This window comes from Pavona decussata, unplaced genomic scaffold (assembly GCF_977016875.1).
Source record: "Pavona decussata unplaced genomic scaffold, jaPavDecu1.1 SCAFFOLD_124, whole genome shotgun sequence".
In the NCBI taxonomy this organism is placed as follows: domain Eukaryota; kingdom Metazoa; phylum Cnidaria; class Anthozoa; order Scleractinia; family Agariciidae; genus Pavona; species Pavona decussata.
The window spans coordinates 155,001-179,407 of NW_028145538.1; the positions used below are offsets into that span (position 1 = coordinate 155,001).

At 39.2% G+C, this 24,407-nt stretch overlaps 1 protein-coding gene across 1 annotated transcript in view; it reads left to right on the forward strand.

The window, feature by feature from the left end:
* LOC146469307 (sortilin-related receptor-like) overlaps positions 1-24,407 on the forward strand; it is a 101,420-nt gene that overhangs the window by 63,127 nt on the left and 13,886 nt on the right. Inside the window, exons 37-46 of the mRNA XM_085123315.1 lie at positions 241-322; positions 1,098-1,195; positions 3,059-3,227; positions 4,309-4,400; positions 5,219-5,396; positions 6,638-6,744; positions 9,125-9,421; positions 14,019-14,312; positions 16,979-17,272; positions 17,645-17,959. Of these exons, the coding sequence (XP_084979441.1) occupies positions 241-322; positions 1,098-1,195; positions 3,059-3,227; positions 4,309-4,400; positions 5,219-5,396; positions 6,638-6,744; positions 9,125-9,421; positions 14,019-14,312; positions 16,979-17,272; positions 17,645-17,959 (1,926 nt within the window). The remainder of the gene's footprint in view (positions 1-240; positions 323-1,097; positions 1,196-3,058; positions 3,228-4,308; positions 4,401-5,218; positions 5,397-6,637; positions 6,745-9,124; positions 9,422-14,018; positions 14,313-16,978; positions 17,273-17,644; positions 17,960-24,407) is intronic.

Genomic DNA, 24,407 nt, shown 5'->3' on the forward strand with positions numbered 1-24,407 from the left:
AAAATATTAATCCTTTCTTTATGTCGTTATGCCGTAATATGTCATTATGTCGCTAGTCTGAAACAGGCTTTTAGAATTGAGAAACTTGAAATGGAGCATCATCACGCGTCAGCAGCTTCTGTTCAAAACAACTTTCTGGACCTCCAAAACTGTTCCTCATGTTTTTTATACCTCTCCTTAAATGTACGAAATATGTTTTCAGTTTCTTAATAAATTATTGTTTTTGTTGCTGTCCTTTAGGTGCAAGCTTACGACATAAATGGTGTTGGTGGGGAATTCTCTCCAACTCAGAATGTTAAGATCGATGAACTTCCCCCATCAGGTATGGTTATCAGACTGTAGTTTGCGAAGTGAGCTCTTCGTAGACCGTAAAGGAATTTAACTTGTTTGTTTAAACGCGTTTCGTATTTATTCCTTGCCGCAAAGATGATTTCTGAAGAAAACACAGTGAATGAGCCAAGAGGTCCCAAGGGGGAGCACTCGTGGCGCGGGTTCAATTTCCAGACTTGCTGTCACATGTGGGTTGAGTTTGTTGTTGGTTCTCGTCCTTGCTCCGAGAGGTTTTTCTCTGGGTACTACGGGTTTCCCCTCTTCTCAGAAAGCAACATTTCTAAATTCCAATTCGATCTGGATAGTGTCCCCAATTAGTGCTCTGTGCTAAAAACACTGACACTTAAATAAAGTGATTTATTTTATTTATTTATTTATTTGTTTTTATTTATTTATAAGTGCTCCGTTTCGCAAATTACAGATCTGTATTTTACGAACGAGTTCTTGGTTGACTGCGACGGTATAATTGCACTCAAAAATTTTAACTCAACGTCTTTTAAGGGGTACAGCAAATAGGTTTTCCATGAACGTTCACTATCATTGAAAATTTGTTTCAGCCAGGGTAGTCTAAGAGCTTTAACCATGCTGTCTATGTGTATCATTTTTATACCACCTCCTTCAAAATTGTTTATTTGCTGAGAGCCTTGTCACCTTGTCTTTCCCTTTCCTTAAAGATGTGTAAATTATGTGTTTCACTTGTTTGATAATATTTGCTGGAGTTGGAGGTAACGAGGATGTATAAAAGAGTTTTTTTATATTTTTTTCAGCACCTGTCACACACCTGCGCAACACATCTGTGACTCAGACGTCAATCCGTCTTGCCTGGGGAGCTCCACAATCACAGGGGGTCATACGTCCTGTCTCGGTAAATTCAGCTAATACATAGCAGTTATGCATCAGTTAATGTTAAGCCTTGGGAGGAGACCTTGGGCTATGGGACTGTCAAACCTGTGATCACTGTGGATCCAGCATAAATTTGAAAGAAAAATAGATCACCCAAAATGAGAAGATTTGACGACATTTTGACCCACTATTGCTGTAGTCGTTGTTGGCCCCAAGGATGGGATTTTGTCTTCAAAAGAGTCATTATGCTCTTCATTTATGTTTCTGTCCAGACGTTTTTTTTTTCTTTCTTGGTTTTTACAAGGACTGTTGTGTTATGGAGAGCTTAATGCTTTAACAGAGATATTTCATGAGTGATATATAGCGCTATACACGTCGATTACTTCCAGGAACTTATTTTTGGCAACATTGTAATACTGTTGTTCTAACTTGTTTATACCGTTTTTATTCGATTAACGTCCTGGGCGCTTATTTAATTTTGGGCCCATGAGGGTGGGCGCTTATTATTTTTCCAACATTTTCAGCAAGCGAGGACATTTTTAGAGAATAACAAAACAAGGGATAAGTTTATTTCGCTTCAACAAGACAAAAGAAAGTGCAAAAGCTAATATAAACAAGCCATAAACAATATAAAAGTTCATTGACTACCGTATCTAAAACCGACTTGGAACACAACTAACGCTCCTCTTACTTCAGGCTGGGCTAGTGCAACAATGGTTTTTTGTTGGGAGGGGGACGGGGTGAGCATTTATTAACGTTTTTGGGCTTTCAGGGTGGGCGCTTGTTCAAAGGTGGGTGGTAATCGAATAAATGCGGTATATTGCAACAACTGTTACGGTAAAATTCTGTAAAGTTGCTAAACAAATTAACAACTATTGAAATAATAGAGATATTTTTGGCATTTGCACCTAAATAGATAGTATGCTGATTTTATGAAAACTGTATAACGAAAAACTTCAAAGTTAGTGGTATCGTGGACTGTTGTATCTTTTGACAAACATGGAATCAATTAGGGGTTGCCATTTATAAGAAAACGGCCAATAACTTTTCCACCAAGTTTTAGTCTCAGAGCGAAATCACAATGTGAAGGTGCTAATTTACTGTGCAGTAAGGATGCATGAAATAATTTAAAATCTTAGTATTTGGAAGAAGAACCTTCAAATTTATAAATGGAAGTCCTTCATCTTGCTGTTTGTAGGGAAACCATGGTTTGTTGTTGGTTCTTGTCCTTGCTCCGAGATGTTTTTCTCCGGGTACTCCGGTTTTCCCCTCTCCTCAAAAACCAACACTTGTAAATTCCAATTCGATCTGGAAAGCGTCCCCAATTAGTGCTCCGCGCTAAATACATTGACACTTTTAAAAATAAAGTGATTTATTTTATTTTATGGTTGGGCTTATCTTATATCCATTCCACTCTCTCACTCCATTCCACTCTATGCTATAGTACTCTAGTATACTCCACTTTCCTCTGCTCTAAACATGCTCACATTGTTCCCCTCTGCTATGCTCTGTTCTTTGCCACTCTACTGTATTGTACGCTGCTCTGCTCTGTAGCGAGATGGCGATATGTGAGATGGTACAGAGTTAGAAATCTCCTCCATCATTTTTCTACAACTGAGAAGTGGGACACATTTGAGAATTTAGATTGCAAAGTTCGAAACCAAAAATAAAACATTGCACCATCCAAATGGCGTTCCATACAATGTAAAAGTTTTAGTCCTCTTGTAGTTAAGGCACGTAAACAAAGGCCAGAGATATGTTATCTATTGGCTTGTTAGTTATATCTTGGTGGTTCCTGGGGACCTTCCTTTTATGCATCTCAGCAATTGTTTTATGTGTTTTGATGTGCTCTCAGTTTGAAGAGTGTTCTCTATTTTCAATTTAGGGATATAAAGTCTATCGACTTGGTTATGGGTTACTTACAACTACTGACCAACACAGCTACTATGTGAACACATCACTGCAGTCCGATACAACGTACACTTTCACAGTGAGGCCATTTAATGCGGCAGGTGAAGGACCAGCTTCTTCCATTCAAGTAACCACAAAGGGAGGTAAGCTGTACTGTTAAGTAAAAATAATGAAAGGCAAATTAAAGTCAATCAAGTTCTGGAGTTTAAATACTGTAAGAAAGTTCCCATTCTTTTCTAAATTGTTTTAAACGTTGTTTCGTTCTTCGAGTAGACTGGTCGATTGAAATGGAGTGGCTGTTCTGTTTGTGAATGTGATCAATTATTTTTGAGATACAGTCTCGTTAAAGTTATTGTCGCAATAATTTTAAAACGTCAGGACAATGAACAATTTTAAATGTATTTCAGTATCTTCGTGCCCTTGTTTTAGTCAAGTGGTGTGATCACAGGTCGCTAAAGCATAATACAAGAGTTTGTTTAGCGTTTAAATTCGGTTGAAAATTAAACAACAATATTCCATCAGAAACCGACAAAACTACAATCAGGTCTGCAAAAAAGCTCACATGGAGTGTTTGGCTGTGTTTGGGTTCTCCTGAAAGCTGTTTTGTGCGATTCATCTTTCAACCTCTGGTCCACGTGCAGCATACTGTACTAAGGTATTCAGAAGTCCAGTTTGACCCGTCATTTGAGGAAAGTATTTCAAAAATTCCCTCTGAAATTAGATCGATTTATAACGCCATGAAAACTCTTATACGACGCTTTGGTGACCTGTGGTGTGATCTGGCCTTATTGGTGTGAACTTGGAAATGGTCACCGAACGAAACTGTGAAGGTTGGCCTTCACACTCGGGCCTCTAAAACCAGAAATGAGAAACCTAAAGACTTTGCGATGATGTTATTCCTGAAGTGTAACTACATATAAATATCCCTATGCTAATAATGAAATTTATGCTTAGTTTGAAAAATAAACCCCTCCTGAAACACTTGTCAAAATTCTAGGTGAAAATAATGTCATCACAGCCAAGCGCACTACCATAAAGAACGACAATGTAACAACTATAAGACATTGTAACAGTACTGGATTACACAAATCCATATTTTACTTTTCAGTGTGCCGAATAAAAGCAAAAAAGCAGCTATCTATGAAACTAGTCTGCCCGCCCGAGTAAGGCGTATAAAAAGCCATGGTACAAAGATAACGAATCTTTGTTTCTTCTTTGTACTAGAGAGTGCTCCCACACATGTTACAGCAACGCCGCTCAACAGTTCAGCTATAATGTTATCTTGGCAGCCACCTGATGAAACGTCACATGAAACTGTAAGTTCCATTTTAGTTTTGCTATATTTGAACATTAAATGCATGCGCTCCATTAAATAGACCTTACTCCAAAGTGGCTGCCATTTTAATGTTCTTTTGTTCGTGTTCAAATAAGCCCTTCTTACCTCGTTCTTAAGCTAAAAAGTCAAAGGAATATTTTACCTTGAACGAGGCAAAATGGGCTAATTTGAATGCAAACAAAAGAATATTAAAATGGAAGCCATTTTGGAATAAGGTTTGTGCAGTTGAAAGTGAGAAGTTAACACACAGAGTACACGCCAGATGTCCTTGCCGTCAGAAATCAGATCAAAGGTTTTGTCAATACAGTATGCTTCCTTCCAGGCAATCAGCCAACTTTGTTCGTTTGAATGCATCTGGCCTCAAGGCCTCTGGTCCCTGGTTTTTGCTGGTAGGCTTCTCAGTGTAGTAGGTGCCCCTTTTTCTTTGCTTGGAGGCAGAGCTCTCTCTAGGGACTGGCTGCCAAACGTGGAAACCCTTAGAAAACCCATGCACCTGACCTCAATGGGCCTTTTGTAGCTAACGGTCACATGGTACAAAAACTACCTTGTTGTCAAGCACGTTACGCAGTGGGACATCCTAAACAAAGAAAACTCAAATTTGACTGGATGGAGTCGCTTTGTCTTGGATGTCCCAGTGCTATGCGTAGCTTGCTCTCCTGCAAGGTGTATTTTGTACCTTGTGACCGTTAGCTGCAAAGGGCACATTGTGACTGATAGATCGATGCAGGTGTTTATGTTACAAAGCAGTCCCAAGCGACCCTTTATGATTTTAAATTGTTTGCCTTTTCTCTCATACAGGTATATTACATCTACTATGGGCCTGCATCACTTGGAGTCAGCTCTGTGCCAGTGGCCAGCACCACAAGCACAACATTTGTGGTGGGCAACTTACAAGAGAGTGTTGTTTATATATTTGAGGTATCGCTTGGTCGGTCAGGACCACATAGTAAACCAACCAATGCTCGGCCAAAAACAGGTGTGTGCACGCGTACGTTAAGAATGGGTTGATAGTTTAATCATCATTCTTGTGGCAAAAGGTGAAATAATTATGATTAATTTATTGCTGAAGAAAGACTTTCAAGTACCAATGTGTTGCAAAATTGGTAGAGTTAGTTGTAATGCCAGGCCAACCAACTGCATCCAGGCCCCAGCTGTTCCAAGAGTGGATGGCTAAACTTGGGAAATTTCTACGGGAACTCTGAAATCTCTTTGGCGATGCTCAAAACTGACAGGTAAATTCCAAAACTTCGTTCAAATTTCGAAATTACCCCTCACACTCAAAGAGGCATTGCCCCCCCCCCCCCCCCCACCCATCTCGCGTGCCCCTTTCCTGGTTCTACTACTACAGTACATTTTTCAATGTGGTGTTCAAGTAATATAATTAGTGCTTTTTAACTTCAGCTTGAGATCAGTGGTAAATCTACTGACAGTAAGCAATGCCACTTCATTTGTGATCTCACACCAGCCACTCCATTCATGAATGATTTCAAATAGGTGACCTCAATAACTCTTTCCAAAACAGTCGTTTGGGTTGTTTAACATCCCACTGTTTCAGTTAATATGACGTGTGAGAGACGAGGTCAATAATGCTAACATTATGTCCTAAAGGCACCATGACTTCGAGTCATGGTGCATTGCATTGCATTGTACTGTAATGTGTGTTTCGTCGCGTTGCATTGCCTTGTATTGTATTGGAAGACAGAGCGGTTTCCAATTGAGTGTCGTGAAACCAAAACCATAGTAATTACTCTGGCCAATCGCAACAGATGTAAACAACACAACGAGCCAATCAGAATTCGAAGCAAACACATGTAACTGGCGCCAAGCGCGGGAAAACGCGTGCGGCTAAAACACGATTGGTTTTGGTTTGGCTTCTCATTGGTTGAGAAAGTGGCGCGAGTTTTGTTAACCAATCACAGAGCGTAGTAATACAAAACCAAAGCAAACGCTAAATTACTTTTGACACTCAATTGAGAACCGCTCTATTGAGGATAGCCCCCACTATTCAACAGCATGGCACTTTATCAACTTATTTACTTAGGTGGCAATGATTAACTTTCCTTTCCTGTATTACAAAACTGCACATAACTATGCATGAATACAGTAGACCTCTTTGTAATGCGCATTAAGTCCACTGAAGTCAAGACATCCTTATTGTTTAAAAGTAACAACCACGTGGTTGTTTAACTTCATTTTGTTTGGTTTTTACTATGTCAGGCAAGGATTACCAGCCGGTAGGCAACCTGAAAGCTGTCGTCGTTGGTGTCACTGGCGTCGTTCTTACCTGGGAAAAACCAGCGGATGCGGTAGACAGTGATATTAAAGTATGTTCTCATTAATTCGGTCTTGTTCTGTGATTGGGCTTACTATTTATGCCTTCATTGTTTCAGTGAATAATTCTGTGAAATACATATTGAACACTCGATGGATGAGAGATTTAAAGTAATAGAAGACCATCACAGTTATGTACGCAAGCGAAAAGAAAGCCTGACACAAATTGAAGCTTTAAAGGGAATTAAACCCGCCACCTTTGCGTTACCGGTGCACTGCTTTACCAACTGGGAGCTGGTCATTTTGTGAGTTTGTAATGAACCCGTGGAGGATGAATGCACTTTATGTTGAAGTGAATAATTAAATGAGCCTTGATTGCGCTTTGCATTATGTTACCCCAAAACGTGATTATGTCAACTTGCTCAGTTGGCAATTGATCAACAGCTGAATGCCTTTTGTGCGACCCAAGTCCGGTCACTGAGAACATGTAGTCACTCACAAGAGGACTGAAATATAGTGGTTGGTAGTGAAAAAACAAATTTGTTACCATGAAGTTTATTCTAGAGAACATTCTCCTGATGACTTAAATTGTGTTGTCTGTATAGATTTCGGGGAATATGAACCAAAGATTTGGGAGAAAAACATATTCATCAGTCAAACACATAAATCATTCAGACACTTTTTAGCTGTAAAACGTTAAGCTTGAATAAAAATCTCGATCATAGCTTTAGATGGTAAGTAATTCAGGAAATGCGTAGATGGGTAGAACTTATTGGTCGATAAGCCCCTCCAAATATAACACCCGGGAGCTAATACACGGGAATTGCCCTCCAATACAAAATAAATAAAAACAAATATACCATCACATTTATTCCAAATCAAAGTAAATTACACATACCATTATAATCAAGCCTTTTCTTACGATTCCATACACTGAACTTTGAGCATCCGTACTCAGCTACAGTATAAACTACGTTATGAACTATAATGTACCGTATGAACTATAAACCAGTATGACTTTCACGGTATGTACGGTGTCACATTTTCAATAAAGGTTATTGTTTTGGAAGTTGGCACGTTCACACAGATTTCCATGTCATAAATTTGTATTTAACTCCCCAGTATTATCTTTTGCACATTTTAAAATTGCAGACACAAATTGCCCTCCAAATATAAGCTCAGCGCAAATTCCCCTTATATAATAAGCCCGTCCGTACATAAGCCCCTCAAAAAAATACCTTTGAAAAATATAGGCCGCGGAGCTTATTCTCGGAATTAGTAGTAAGGATACAGTTGAAATGTTCGGCAAAACCTTAGTGAAACCTGAATGTGATAATTATCAGGGGAATGACTGTTGTTGGGGTAGAGGTGCTTGTTAGTGTATGGGCTTATCAGTATCGGTGTAAAGGTACATATTGACATGACACCCTAGAGAAAGACATTATTTCAAAATGGTTGCTTACTCCTGTATGACATTTGCACAAGAACAAGAAAACGGAACTTTCCCTTTATGCTTGTCTATATTTTGATGCTTGTTTGTCCTTGTCGCAAGTGACAAGAAGCAAAACCTGAGCATAGGCACAAGCACAAGAACTAAACAGCACTCTGCATGCAGTGATGTGTGAGAGCATCCCTGTGCATTATATAATGCTTGTATTTGTAATCATCTCACAAATTTGAATCAGGCTTTGGGATTCATGGTTTGTCAGAGAATATTTTAAATTTATCAAAATAGACAACAGGGCGATGAAGCTTTATCACGCAGAAGTGTATAGAAACGATATCTGGATTGGCATTTTGTTTATCTTCATTTTTTTTTTGGGGGGGGGGGGGGGGGGATTGGTTTTATTATCTTCAGAAAACCCCCAAAATTGACCAATGGGTGTTCATCAAATCTAATAGAGCAATACTAGGTTGATCCAAAAACATGAAATTTACTTTACGAAAGTTAATTTTTTCTTATTAGAGACAGGAATTTTGATATTATTGGAAGAGTTGCCTTTCTAAATTTGGTTTCGATGGTAACAATCAAATTCAGTTGACACTGACCAACCACACCAAATTGTTCCCAGATTTCTGGAGAAGTCAGGTAGTTGAGTGGCTGTTGCTCAAATATTTAAAAAGTTATAAACGTTCAAAGTGGACATAGGCAGGACCTCCCCCACCCCCTCCTCCCTGGTCTACATAGGGTTAAAGGCATTGAAATAATGGGCAAACGTGATATTAAAAGGAGACTATAGCGTTTTTACTGTGAAAGTAATAACCACCTTAATAGATTTTTATATTTCTGAACGGCTCCTCCCCTCCCTCTGTAAATCTAATCCTTCCGTAGACCCACCTTTCCAAAATTCCAGTTTGTTTTTAACTGCCAACAATTTTTTCTTTCTTCTTGAATGATTCTAATGTAAGGTTCCCTCTATTTGTACTTTTCAGAACTACCAGGTTAAGATGTCGCACAGAGATGCGGCCGGTTTAGAATCACGAACAATCAACACCGCAGGCAGAGAAACAAACCATACCTTCCCTTATCTCAATTTTAACACTAGGTACGTTTTTGAGGTACGGACAGTGTTCATTAAGGACAGTGTTCTCGGGGAACCTGTCCAAGTCACCGCAACAACAGGCTCTTTCTCTGCTCCTGTGGCTCCATTGACAGTGAAAGTACTTGTGAACAGAAACGTCCGCTTGTCTTGGTCAGCACCGCAAACAGTTGAACAACAGAAAGTGAAAGTAAGTAAACTTCAGATTTGTTGTCTCGTTGGAGTTGTTTAGCTTGTTTTTTTAGTGCCCTTTGATAATAAAAGACACCTAATAAAACAGACAGTGAGACTGTTGCCATTTTCATTCTACTGCAATTTGGATTTCAAACGTGTTAACTACTGTTAAAAAATATTACAATTTTAATTTTAAAAAAGCAGTGAATTAAACTGTTAATGCCATTGCAAACGTATACAGGAATGATTATGAATTATGTAGGTTTGCTGGCACTAGCATAAACATCTTTAGAATATAAAGGCATGTTCGGATAAATTGTTCAAATTTCTGCTATCTTTAGTTCCCTAAGTTCTTGCAAACGAAACCGTTTTGGAAAAAAAGTGTCAGTTTTTAACCTTCCTCAGTTTAAAGAATTTTATTCATCGGTGATTTAAGTCATTGTCCTGTTCACTGTTGATTGACAAATTAGACTTGGTTTACCCTTCACTTCTGTTTTTTATCTACCGACTCAAACCCCGGATCCTTTCTAGTGATTTAGTCAAAATAAATCGAAGGCCCACAATACCGCACTCACCGCTTACAGGAAACTAAGGCTTATAACTACAAACTAACAACTGATAACCACAAACTGCAAGTGTATATCATTTACATACATATGCCTACATGAAGTTACCAGTTCATTGCGCTTGTTCAGGGTCGCAAGGTCTGGTCTACAAATAATAAAATACTTCTCCCACAAGCACAGATTACAGTGGTTCGAAGCGAGGTTGAAAGGCGCAGGTTTCCTTAAAATCTTCCAAGTTATATTAAAATCTAACCCAGGGTCTTTTAAATGCCAAACGTGGTTACTTAGCTCTGTACTGAGCCTCTTGTTCGCGTCTCGGAATGATGACATATGGTGCGCGAATCTCGTTTTAAAAGATGGCCTGCTGTCTTCTGTGGTAACTAGTGCCTGATAAATCACGGATGGTTTAACGCAATTCCCGGCCATAGGGCAGTGAGCTGGTTGTCGGTAGTTGCATGCTCGAGATGGGACGTTCGTGTTTCGAAGGATGGATTTATTATGCCCATAAATTTTCTACTTTAGGTTGGGCATGCAACTGATCCTTACTGTTTTCCGGTTAAAAATCTGGTGCAACGGGTGGTTCTTCGGGAATTCCTCGATCCAAGATCTTAAGAAATGACTGTCCCACACTAGTAGCAACGTTCCTGCTAAAAGGAGGGTTGTACCAGATAATGTCTCTGGTTCTTTCTTGCGGAGTTCGAGGTCTGTACGGTAGGTGGTGAGAACGTAAGGCGGTGGTTGTACCCGCTGTCATCAAGGGCTTTCTGGTAAAGAAGTGCTGCTTCGTTAGATGAATCTACATCAAATGAAATTTCAGAGAACCGTCTGTTGATGGACTTTGGGATATTTTCGATTATGCGTGGTGGATGGTTAGATATCTTGTGAACGTAGAGTGGGATGTTTCCTGGTTTGGTGTAAGGCATGTATTTACCATTAGAGACTTTAAGCATCGACGACGGGAACGGCAACGGCGACGTGAGATTGTGGGGGAAAACCCAAATGTCACATTGCGCATGTCTGGCGGGAAATATCTAGACGTTCTGCTCCGGGGCCCGACGTGAGAAAGCTTCGTTTGGCGTTGCCCGAAAACGTGAGTAACATTGCACATATTCGCCCCGAAAAAATGATATTTTTAATATTGCTTGGCACTTAAGGCAACCGTAGGAAAAGTACGCGTTGAGTTTTTGTTTTATTCTTTCCGAAACTATAATAACTTCATCAGTCGGCTGTTACAAAACAGAAAGCTATAGAGACTAGTGGCGATGCCTGCAAAATTAGAAATGACTTGCGAGTCTGACACTAATTATCGATGTTTCTCTCTAACATCAGTGTAACATTACTTTTTCTTATTCAAAACAAGACACACTAGAAATTTTAATTTACATTTAAGCTGGAGAAAAATAAACAGTCTATGTTGCTCAAAAATAGCATCCAAACCACAAACCACTGTGTCATATCGTAGGTTTCAGTTCAAATTTTTAGATGTAAAGATAACGAAATTCTCACGCGTGCTCGCACTGCTAAAGCGTTTCTTGAAATCCCAGCCTTCGATGCAGAACATTTGAAGTAAACTAATGTTAATCTAGTTGCTATTTCTAGTTATATCGGTGATTTTTATTACGACCTAAAAATGTATCAAATGGTCTGAATTGTTTACATCGGAAAACTGCAACTCCGACAAACACGTTCTCGTTAACAGCAGTAAAAATTCTTCATCGGTTATTTTATTATTAAAATCGATTTCTGACTTCTTTTAACGAAGACTCGATAGGTGCTTTCAATTGGACGAAAATTTCGAAAATTTCGGGTGGGAATCGAATGGAACAGCATCTTTTCCGGAAAAGATTTTCGAAAATGTAGGACAACCTTTTTGAACAGCTGTTCCCGAAAAGTGGAAACCGACCGAGAATAAGCCCGTTCCATTCGAGACCGAGATTTCCTGAAATTCAAATCGAAAAGTTTTGGTGAATGGAAAGCGCCCATCCTATTTCATCCTCTTCGAGGGAAGTTGTCGTCGTATTGCGCCTGCTTAACTGCTTCCAATTTCGCGACGCAACCGCGTCCTCTCCTCAGTCTTTCCTCGGTTTCTCCGTCGCCGTTGCCGTTCCCGTCGTCGATGCTTAAAGTCTCTATTGGTGAGGTTGAGCGTGACGTCGGGGAAGTTGACTACTTTTTTGTTGGCCTCGATTGTAATTTTCAGTCCAAACTTGCCGAAGATGTTGCATAATTCTTTCTTGATGATTTCAGTTTGCCTGGGTGATGCTTTCGTTACTCCGAGGCCGTCATCTCTATACAAGCAAAAATTGCATGCGTTGCCAAAGTTTTCTTGGATGTTGTGGAGGAGGTAAGCCCAACAAGTTCGCATGTTTCGGCCCCACAGTAGCTACCCATGGTGACATCGAACAGGTTTGATGACGTTTTCTTGCTCCATGACTCACCAGCATTGTAGAGAAGGGAACTTTTCGCCTGACCGATGATATATCTCTCGTCGTCGCTAATGGTAACGTATTTGGATGCAAATTCGAGAGCGGTGTCTAGCAACTCGACGGAAATCGATGGGTAGAATTCCACCACGTCAAATGCAATGAATCAGCTCGAATCCCTATGCCGTATATCATTGAACCAAGATAATAAAGCTTTGGTGTTTTTCTATTGGGTTAGTTTGAGCTTGCTAACAAAGTTAGTATTAATGCGGTCGAGGAGTTGCTTGCTGATCTTGCCAATCTCAGATTTAGCTGGGTTGATAAGGCGGCATGTGGGGTTGTTTGCGAAGTTAGGCTTGTGGTCCTTAAGAGTTATAACTTGGAAGATTTTAAAGCAAGCTGCGCCTTTCAACCCCGCTTCGAACCGTTGTAATCTGTGCTTGTAGGTATCCAAAAAGAAAATTTGGGTAACCATGCATTCTTCAGAGATAATTAAGCTTCTATTTAGGAAAAACTGCCATACATTGCTTTATGTTTTGGCGCTTTTTGGAAAGATTGTTGCTTAATTATCTCTGAAGAATGCGTGGTTACCCCCAATATTCTTTTTGGATTTCAATAGCCCTTGCTAAGATCTGCTTTTCCTGCATAGTCATAAACCGCACAAAAATACTTCTGTATTAGTAGGCACCGTCCATAAGAGAGATCTGCAAAGAACCTTCCCTACTTTCGTATAGAAAAGGGAGATCTTTGAAAGACGTACTCGTAAGAGCAAATTAGCTTTGAAGGTCATATTCTTCCTATCTCGACCAATAGGAGCCGTGTTTGGTCTGTCTTTATTATTTTATTAAACAAGCTCTTCCATGTCAGAATTCATCTTTCACGCCATTTTGAATCTTGTTAAGTAAAAACAACAGCCGCTGACCACGTAAATCTATTTTCTCACTTTAGCTTTAAGTTCGACTTCAGTTAGGTTAGACGTCTGAATCAACTGCCGAACTTCAGAAGTTAATTATTTGGGTCGACCTTAATAGGTATTACGTTTGGCTCATGTAAAGTTCGACGTATGAACCGGGCCTTATGTACCTTAATGATGAAATAAATAAAGCTTACTGATACTGCAATTTCTACAGTGTGCAATGTTTTTGCTGCCGATGGTAAGGAAAAGTCGTTTCCTCGTCCTAATGCTTGGTTATTTTTATCGATTTACTTATTTAGCGAGTTAGTTTTATTTTTTTTAGCTTTGCCAAAAACAAGGAGACGATTCATAAACCATCAGAGCAACTAATATTTGATAACTTTTATTTAAACGACCATTATATGTTGTTATCCAACTCCATTAAGTATTGTTCGAATACCACGTGAGACAATTACCAATGTGTTGCAAAATTGGTAGAGTTAGTTGAAATGTCAGGCTAAGAGTGGATAGCTAAGTTACCTGCCCTTTGAACAACAGGGGCCAGGTGTATACTTGCCAAACCTTCACATTTGCCAAACCTTGATGATAATATTGTATCCATGTCAATCAGTCCAGCTGTTACATGATCCCAAGAGGTTCCCTCATAGACTGTACTCCTCTGGTTTGTCCCCTTGATGTACTGAGCTTCTCTTTTCTTGTTCTTTCTAGTTTTACATGGTGTATTGGAATTGTCCAAGTTGCTCCTACTGGTACGGAAGAGCTTGGTCTCAAAAAGTGCCTTCTGAAAAGACTTCTTACACAATACGCTACCTTCAGGGAGAACGCACATATTTTTTTGTTGTCCATGCGGAAACCACATTTGGTACTGGAGAGAACGCAACCACATCAGTGACAGTAAGCAGATACTTTGCTCAAGTTCGTAATTTGACGGCAAATGTTAATAAGAACACCATGACTGTCAAGTGGAATCCACCAAGTGACGTGGAACAAAAATTTGTTAAGGTATGTATAAACTGAGAAACGGTCTTTTGGGTATGTTTATTTACAGCACAAATTATTGAAGAAAAGCACAGAAAATAAGATTATAAATAAAATTAATAAGAAACGAAATTATAACACTGAATTAGAAATGCAAATGAAAGTAGTAATAGTTAACAGTGTTGCGTTTTGTTCAAAATTTTTATTTTGCTTCCTGCTGTCAAAAGCTTTCTCATTCTGAGAAGGTCACTTAAATGAAGAAACACTAAAATTGATACAGGCCACTAAGCAGAGCTAGGCTCCCAGTCAAGTGCATCCTAGAAATTATACTACAGAGCTATATCTACTAGTATACCAGAACAGCAGTGAATGCTGCCTTGGGGAGGCAGGTGAGTGCTGTTATGATGAGAATAAGAAGGGAAGGTTGAAAGAGTTGAAAATGACCCATGGTGCCTATGTGAAACGGGAAAACGCAGTGATGACAAGAAAAGTGTATAACAACGAAAAATTTTGTATTTAATGACATGTTGAAAGTACAAAGGAAACAGAACTTACAGTTGTATTTGTTTGAAACTGTTAAAAATACAATAAATTGTAGTGTGTTTTTATTCAACGGTGGAACAGCCTTCTGACTAATACTTAATGGTACTAAGAAGTGAGCGTTCCTAAAACGGCCTCTATTAGAGTGATTACCTAAAACCTGTGAAACAGCTACAAGGCTAAAAATATCCGACATTTGAAATATTGTTTCCTGTTGTACTTGTTTATTTGGTAAAATAATCAATCTAACTTTTGTTTTACGGGGCGTATAAACATACATCAAATGATCAAGTTTGGAACGAAGCGTGAAAATTCACACCAAAGGAAGCAACGGAAAACTAAAGTTTACTGACCTTGCAATGAATACAATGATTCGCGTAAATAAAAATCTGATAGAAAATAAAATGTCGCTGACATGTCAAGCATGTCATTTGAAAACGACCAACATCCAGTAAAACATTTGAAATTCGTATGTTATTCACATATTCATTACTTAGGCTAAGCTAAAAAGCAGTTTTGCCCTGCTGAAAAAAATGTAATCAGAAGATTGCACAATTGGAATTAAATACGCTGTCTCAGCGATTTCGGCGCGGCTGGCTTCGAGAGTTCTGAAACATAGCTAAACATGGATAATTCTTCTACAAGTACAGTCCTTGTATGCATTATTTGCTTTTCGCATGAGGTAGTGTGCAAATTATAGTGTAGGTAAATAGCTTGAGTGACTACGTTTTGTATTTAAAAGTGAACAAAGTTGGGCATAATATATAATAAACGCAGATAAGCTTACGTAATCAACAACACAACTTTCAAGAATTTGCCTTCACTTTTACCTCGAGGATATACCTGACGCTAAAATGCGTTCTGAAATTAAAAGAGATGCAGTTTAGAAAATATAAACAAAATAGAAACGTTCCTCAAAATCAGGGGCATTCAAAACGACAGAAAATACTCCCTTGCTGTGTCCGAAACTCGAAAAACACGCAGTCGAAAAGCAAAGCAGCGCGTTGCATTGTGGTGCCCACAAAATTAACCACAATGCCTTGTTCCCTTGATCTTTGCGCGACCACAATCCTTTGCACTTTGCAAGAAAGCGCTCGTAAGGCCCCATACATATATTTCTGTGCCGATTAGAGTTGCTGCCTTGCTCGGTCGCTTCAGGCTCCCCGCTGCGGCAGCAATAAAGCGGCCCTAATATTTGAAAAGGTGGCCGATGAAAACTTTCGCGAAACGACAGCCTCGAGAATGTTGTGGTTGTCTGTTTGTTTTTTGTTGTTATTCTTGAGACCGTCATGTGGCCGCTTATTTAGCCTTTATAGCTTTCTTGTTAAAGACGACTTACATTTCGATTACTGGGCCAACCAAACAATGTTTTATACCTTGATTGAGCTAAAACCGGGTGTCTGGGGTGGGTGGCCATCACGACAAAAAAAAAAAAAGAAGAAGAAGAAGAAGGAGAAAAAAGGCGTTTCTTGAATCGGCAGTCATGCAACTGCTTGACAACCGCTTAAATAGCTACAATTGTGGACAAAACTGTTAAGAAACTTTTAGTCCATCTCCAAATTCAAGTGCTACCAACACAGCCCCCCCCCCCCCCCCCTCCCCCTCATCAATGTTGCTCTGCCGCTGAAAAAATGCTGGGTCGTCATTCGGCCTTCTAAGCAACATTGAGGTAGTGGGAGGGGGAGTGAGGTTTTGGTGCTCTCCAGGCATTGTTTTCTTTAAGGTAGATTAAAATATATGCGCAAAATGTGCAGTTTTCTTAACGAATTTTGTCGAAGATTGTAGTCAGCTTACCATCCACTTTGCACTGTCCTGCTTGGCCAATGGTTGGAGGTAGACCATTTGGGCATTTACGGACGTTGCCTAGGACACTGTGAAACAAACGGAAGTGGTCAGAGATGAGAGCTTAAGCCAAAAGTAGGACCCACCACTTGCGTAGTTACTCCTAATTTTCTTTTTGGATTCTTTTAACACTTGCTGAGCTCTGTTTTCCCGCATGTCATAAACCGCTCAAATATATCTTCTTTTTCGTACGCACCGTCCTTAAAAGAACATATTTCTCAGACTGGCAACGTCCTTAGGACCTCTCTGCCTTGTGTTTTACATACAAACAAAGTACTGATTACAAACTGCTGTCTCTTTGTTTGCAGTACTATGGAGTCACCTGGTGTAACATGACCTCCACTTACGGGTACTGCCCTTTTTGGAAGAGCATAAATGTCACCGGAGGACAGACTCAGTGCATACTGGATGTTTTGCCGGGTTATACCTATAATGTATATGTCTATGTCGTGACAGATGATGGTCAGGGAACATGGGTAAATATCCAGAAGTCAGTGACACCGCTTAACATAATAATTGATTCGGCTTCTGCTTCCACCACTGGCAAATACGGATTACAAGTGTACATCCATTGGAACGGACCCTGGGTCAGTGAGCATGTGGTAAGTTGAGGTGCTTTGATTTTTCTCCAAACACTTCTTTGTGATTGGCTCTCATAACCTGTATGTGTGATACAGTTGAAATATTGTAAGAAAACATTACATGCTGGTCACTGTTGGCACTAAAAGGGTCAGTCACATTCTAGTCTCACATCTTCGTCAGTTTCCTTTAAAATCCCCCCCACCCCACCCCCGCCTATCTCTTCTTATTTTGACACCTCCAAAAATTACAGAAGAACTTTTGAAACATTTAAAAGGCTGTGCACTGCGAAGCTGTGATGTTGCTTTGGGGTTGAGGGAAATCTCGAAAAGATAAAAGGGAAGCAAGGCTGAAACATGATGTAATATTCAACGTACGTATTTTTTGTTTGGCAGGAATACGAAGTGAGTTGGCATTGCATAACAGGTGGTCATCATTACTGTTACTGGTATTACAATTATGGTTGGCCATATGTGCGTACTGTTAGTACAAGGTTTGTGACTGTTAATATGACCCGTTATGACATGGCGTACGCCTTTCGAATAATTGTGGTCACATCCCATGGCAGAGGTTTACCTTATCAATCCTCTTTCTATGTTGATCCATTAAATGGAATACCTGGAAACTTTTCTTGTGACATCACAAAGGAGAACACTCGGATTTGGTGCCACTGGTCAGTACCCACAGATGTCAATCCAGTGACCTTTAGCGTAAGTAAAGTATTTGGGTTATGTACTTAGTATGTTTTATGTTGTGTAGCATGGTTGTAGACTCTCAATCAATCAATTTATTAATGTCAAAGCTTGGGATGAGGTTGCCCTCTATATCCGAGCCAGAGGCTCATGTCTAAAATGCATGACAATAGCTAGCAGTAACTAAAGTTACAAAAAAATTAAAAAAAATCAAAGAAACAAATGTTAGTAAATATATAAATGAAAATGAAATATATTATGAATATTAAAATAAGAATGTAAGTTAAAATATGTAAATGCTTACCCACCCACGTTAACAGTATAAAAAAACTAAAAATGTATAGGTACAATCCCAAGTTAATATAGCTAAATTATGATACCACCCCAAATTTAAAAATATGAGGCTAATAATTACTATGATAGACAATAGTTACATTTACAGCTGGCCTTTAAAAAAATCAAATGTCCTAAACTTCTTTCAAAAATCGTTAAAATAAGTTGAAAGAGGAAGCTGATTCCATAAATGTGACATCTTATAAGTAAAAGAATTATGGTAAAAGCGGTTGGACAAGATTATAATCCGTTTTCCTTAACTTTTAAAAATAATACAGTGTTGCGCTTAAGGTCAAGGTTAATTTTCTTTCGTGTCTGTTATTTTGAACCCACCACTCTCTGTTGTTGTTAAGTTATTTACTCATCTTTAAGTTATTGACTGTTCGCTGTTAATTCACAAGTGAAATTAACCTTTCCTGGGAGGTCCATTGTGATACTGTATCTGTCTATTATTATTATTATTATTATTATTATTATTATTATTATTATTATTATTATTTTCTTTCTTTCTTTCTTTTTAACCTATCTACGCTGGCTGGGACGGGGAATATCTGCCCACACTGTCTTTGAATATTTATAGCTTTCTTTCTGAGATTTACATTCAAGGAATTTGGCGTTACCATGGTAACCATATTTTGTAAGTCATTTGAGTTGATTGTTGCTCCATCGCATAGTCCATTTTCGGAATGCCGAAGGTTCACCACGACAGGTTGACGAGATCTCAGTCGGCTTTATTCGTACGGAAGATCTTTGTATTCTATTCAAAATGGCTGGTGCGTCTCTCATGCGTGGATTTTCAAGGTAGCGGTTTGTGGTTCTTGGAAGGAAAATACAGGTTTTCAATACTGTAAATCAAAAGAACAACTTCTAAGGAGCACTCGGCTGCTCAAAAAGAGGAAATCAGTAAGTTCATAGAGATTGTGTCAAGGCCAAAAGTGTGCGATCGCATCGCAAATCATCACATGAGCTGAACGTTCTCGAACATTTTTGTGTGCTTCTGGGAATCCACTTTACAAAATAGTACAGTTTGATGTGAATTTTACCGTGCTTTATGTTAAATTGATCGAGTTGTCATATTTCAAATAGCTTTGGCGAAATTTTTGATTAACGTACTCAGTTTAATAGAGTCGAGAAAGTGTGCTTTAGTGACTCGCAGTTCGCTTGTATCGGTCGCCTTCACGTAGCCTCACTCGAGGCGAAAATTGAACAAATTTGCTTTTCAGGCGTGAACACAGGTCTGCCTGAATAAATTTTTCAATTCAGAAAGCTTAGTGTCTTTTTATCTGTCTCTTGATTCACGGAATCTCTTCACCATGCGATCTTATGTAAACCAGGGAGAGCCAAATCATATCTATTACTTTCCCCTGTGTATTAATGTAGGGACGTTACGCAAACACGACGCCCGGGCCGACGGCAACGAAAACGTCAATGAAGAAAAGGCTTAATGAGCTAAACAATGCTGTGCACATGCATTACAAATTTCGATACATTTCGTCGCCATCTTCGGCCAAACAACAACGTGAAATGCCCAAATTCAAGGTTTTATGGAGAGCGTGAGCACATGACAGTGAATTTTCATTCTCTGTGCTAACTTGAAGACCGTTCCCACCAGTTCTGTTACTGGATAGTTTGGCCACATAGTAGAAGTTGAACACGTTGGGATAAGCGCAAATTAGTACAAGTAACACGAACTTGTATTTTTAAGTAACATTTTCGTTGGCGTTGCCGTCGGGGTTGCGTAAAGTCCCCAATGTAAACAAACCGAAATCCTCCAGTGCATACCAAATTCGCCATATGACAACACGATCAAATTACGCTGCACAATTTTGGCACTGACTAGAGCTGTTCATTTACCCCTCTGAATTTTATACAACATTGCTTTTTTACTGCATTATATAAACAATAGCCTTCATTTGGCGCCAAAATATGCTCAGGTATTTGTCCGCGGACATTATCTGTTCCGAGAAGCGAACAGTTTTCCGAGAGCGAAGCTCGAGGAAAACTGTGAGCTTCGAGGAGCGGATAATGTCCAAGGGCAAATATCTGAGCATAGTTTTAAAGTCAAATGGAGGCTGTTGTGGTTATTATCCGTCAAATATCTTTCGCAACATGTAGCAACGAGCTTGAGTATTTGAACATTTCGTTTAAGAACAGTTTACCATCAAAAACGTTTAGAGCGTATGTTGTTTTCTGATACTGCTTTATCGACCAGCAGGTTTATCTCTCTGTCTAAAAAGCAAACCGTCTTCACATCTTGACGTTAATTTTAATTGCAATTTTGACGCGCCTTGAAGTTTTTGAAATTGGGGAATATCACTTGGGGAATATCGTCGGATATTCCCCAGTTTTAGCCGGGGTATATTCGGTCACGTGAGGCGTTTAGACCAATCATCGCGCGCGAGCGAAAATATTTGATGGATTATAATCTGCAATATTCTAAAGTAACCACATGCAGTCATAGATTGCCTTTTATTTAAAATGATTTTGTGGTGTTTTGCACTGCTAACGAGACAGAATTTGAACTCTCGAGCTATCGGTTATTTGTTTCTCTTGGATTTTGGACGGTTTCTCCGAGTTTTCAAACAAAATCGCTGAAAATAGTTGTCGCTGAATCAAAGTGTTTGTTTGGCCTTCGTGGTCGAGCGACTTGTGCAGCCACAGGCAGACCACCCTGTGTGGTTTAATTGCTGTTTGAAACTTGAGACTTTATATTCACGCGACACGATCGGTTGAATTTTTAGTGGAGATATTAAAGTCGCCTTTTACTTTTATGTAGCCCAAGCTGTCTGAGCGTTAAAATAAAGACCTTTGTTTGACCTTTGTAATTTGAGTGTCACGATGAGTGTTCACTGAGTGTTACACAATGGCGTAAATTATAAGGGTTTGTATGGGAATTTACGAACGTGTTTTGGAATCGAAAATAAATGGCATGAATTGAACAAAATGGCTTACCTTGTCTCCTTGATATCTTGCCAGTGTTTGTGTGCCGTATTTTGGCCATTTCAGCGCGATTCAGTGGGTTTTAGGTTCGCTGTTTTCCTCTCTGTTTTCCTCTCTAGGTCAAGGTCAAACAAAGGTCTTTATTTTAATCATATAGCTTGGGCTACCTGTGCTTCAAACCGGAATTGTCACAAAGTTTGAAAAATTCTTGCCTTTTTTCGCGGCCTCCGGTTTAACTACATATTTCGCCATGTCGTGGCCGAGTTTGGGCTTCATTTGTCAAATTTTCTCCGAGAAAAGCGAAGCTCAAGTCCTCCAGGTAGATTTCAAACTATGATCTGTAGCAAAGTCAGCGACCAAAGTAATTCAAAACATGCGGTCCATTTTAAATCAGGCCCGAAGCATTGATTGGCTGATTTAAAATGGACCGCATATTTAGAATTCCTTTGGTCGCTGACTTTGCTACAGATCATAGTTTGAAACCTACCTGGAGGACTTGACCTTCGCTCACGCTTGGTCAATAACGCATACCAGGTTATACACAAAACTTGTGTGATCGCTAGAGAGATAACTATAATGGCAGTCTAAAAATCCCCCTTTATCACTTGGAAAATAACCTCCCTACAAATTTGCAACCCCACTAGCATATAACATACACTTACTGAAGTAACACCCCAGCTTTGCAACTTTTTCATAAATGCACAAAAAGGGAGTTAATAAAGCCCACAAAAAACCTATAGTAAATGTAACAGTCACATATAATTTATTGATCTTTGAAGAGATTCCCTTTCATTTTCTTACAATGACTGTTTTTCAGGGTCACTCAAACACAGGCAGAAACTTTTCATTATGGTAGCTGAAACCACATGCACTCCTTCAGTGCCTATTTTTCATATTTGGAGTTTTCAAGTTGTTACAGTGCGACGCGCCTTACCGTGGCCACCCAACAAACTATTTTTTATTAGTTAGCCATAAAATACAAAACGACATGTTTTCAATAATTCGTTGTTGCGTCACTTGCCTGCTGGACTTTGCAAGGATCAAATTCGCGTAAAAAAAGTTTGTTGGGTGGCCACGGTAAGGCGCGTCGCGCTGTAACTTTCGTGCTTTAACATTTTTTTAAAGGTTACTTTAGTGTTCTTCATTTGCTTTTGATTATGTTTCATTAATATTATAATTTTTATTTATTTATTTATTTATTTATTTATGTATTTATTTATTTTATTATTATTATTTTTTTTATTTATTTATTTATTTATTTATTTTTTTTTTTTGCGGTTTTCTGAAGTTTTGGTAATACAGTGGAACCCCGATATAACGATATGCCAAGGGAGCAGTGAAATTATATCGTTGTATTGAGGTATCGTTATATCGAGACTCCCGATTTGAGCAATAGAGGACTTTTTCCCTGTTTACATAGCCTCGTCTAAACACGAGGGGGGCTGGGAGAATTCGAGACAGTTATGCAAACCCGAGACGCAGTCGAGGGTTTGCATAACTTTCGAGAATTCTCCCAACTCCCCGAGTGTTTAGATGAAGCTATGTAAACACGAGGAAAAAGTCCTCTATTGCTTTTATAAAATATTTCTGAAAAAATTATTCGACAAATGAAGGGAAATTTTGTTTATTTATTGATTGATCGAAGTAGATGTTCTCAGTACACGCTCTGGACAATCATATTTGCCACTAGCCAATGAAAACGCGCATCTGACAACACATGAACCAATCAAAATTTGCGTTATAAAAGTCAAAATCAATTTAAATTTGTGGCAAGCGTCAGCGAGCCCCGTGTAGATGACGGCGATTTCAGCTTTGAATTCTCGTAATTCTTGCAGAAAAATACCGAACATTCGGTGAAAACGAGAAGAAATATTCAAAATATACGATTCTGTAAGGAAAGAACTTCAAGATGAGAAGTTTATCTAAGCTGAAAATAAATGTCACTGTGCATGGTCGCTCTTCAAAGTTACGTGAACTTGCCCTATGTGGCAGCCTAAGATGGCTGAGAAGTTGAATCGCTCATCGTGCCTTCTGAAGTTTTGCTGTTTAGGAATCATAGCACACGCAGCGGATCCAGACTGTGAAGTTGTTGCTGGTGATAGTAGTCGTAACAGGAGATTATTACGCTGAGAAAGTCTCAGAGAAAATACATTTTATATAAATTTGACAGCCAAAACACGGCAACCGGCCGTACAAAGTTTGATTTGAAACATTTATGGTCTGTAGCATATGGTTTTGTGTTCGTTTTCGTGTACATTTTTGAATAAAGAATGTCTTTTAAAGAATTTTATTGTGATACTCAGATGCAAAAATTACCTTGAAAAACGTTTACTGCGTATTTGTTGCATATTTCGTCGCCTTCACTTGAGCTCCCTCGACGAGGTCGTTTAGCGAGGCAGGCAAAGCGCTGTGGTTCTTCTTTCTTTTCCTTTTTCCGTCGGGCTCAGGGGGGAGGAGGTAGGCAAACCCCGATCAAAATTCTGGGAAATTTTTCTCCATTTCCTTAACAGTTGTACTTGAAATTACTTTGTGAGTCTTGCGAAAGCTTTAAAATGTTTTCAAATTGTGCCGAAAGACACAGAAGCGTGACGTCACAACCGCGTATACATATTCTCATGGAAACACACCTATCGACCAATGAGAGCGCGCGTACTATCGCAAATATTTTATAAACAAGAAGCTGTTTTCAGCTTATACTCGGGCCATATTTGACTGCGTGGTGCGTACGCCTACGATCTTTTAGCAGTGATAACTTCCAGCATCGCTGACTCCCCAAAATCGATACAAATAGACGGAGACATACACCCAGGAAAAAATAGCAGGGGCATCCAATGGATCGTTTCGGTAAATTATCTGTTCGAAAGGTCCTTAATCCCCTACAATTTTCTAAAGGGAATTTTTACCTCGAACGTTCGTGATATGGGAAATTTAAGTCCTAGCGTTTTCGGATAGATAAAAATGTCGTTTCGGATGCCGAAAAAAAGTCAGCTAAGATTTTCTGAAAGGAAATAAGACCTAAGGTTTTCGGGAAATGGAAGAAAATGCCCTGGTAATTTCGAAAAGACTCAAGTTCCCCTAGAATGACCGAACAGATAAAAATATTATAGGGCGGCCTGAAATGAACCTACAGAGCTTTAAAGGCACTCCAGATAACCTAAAATTGCGTTTCAAAGGATTTGAGTGAAAACTGCCG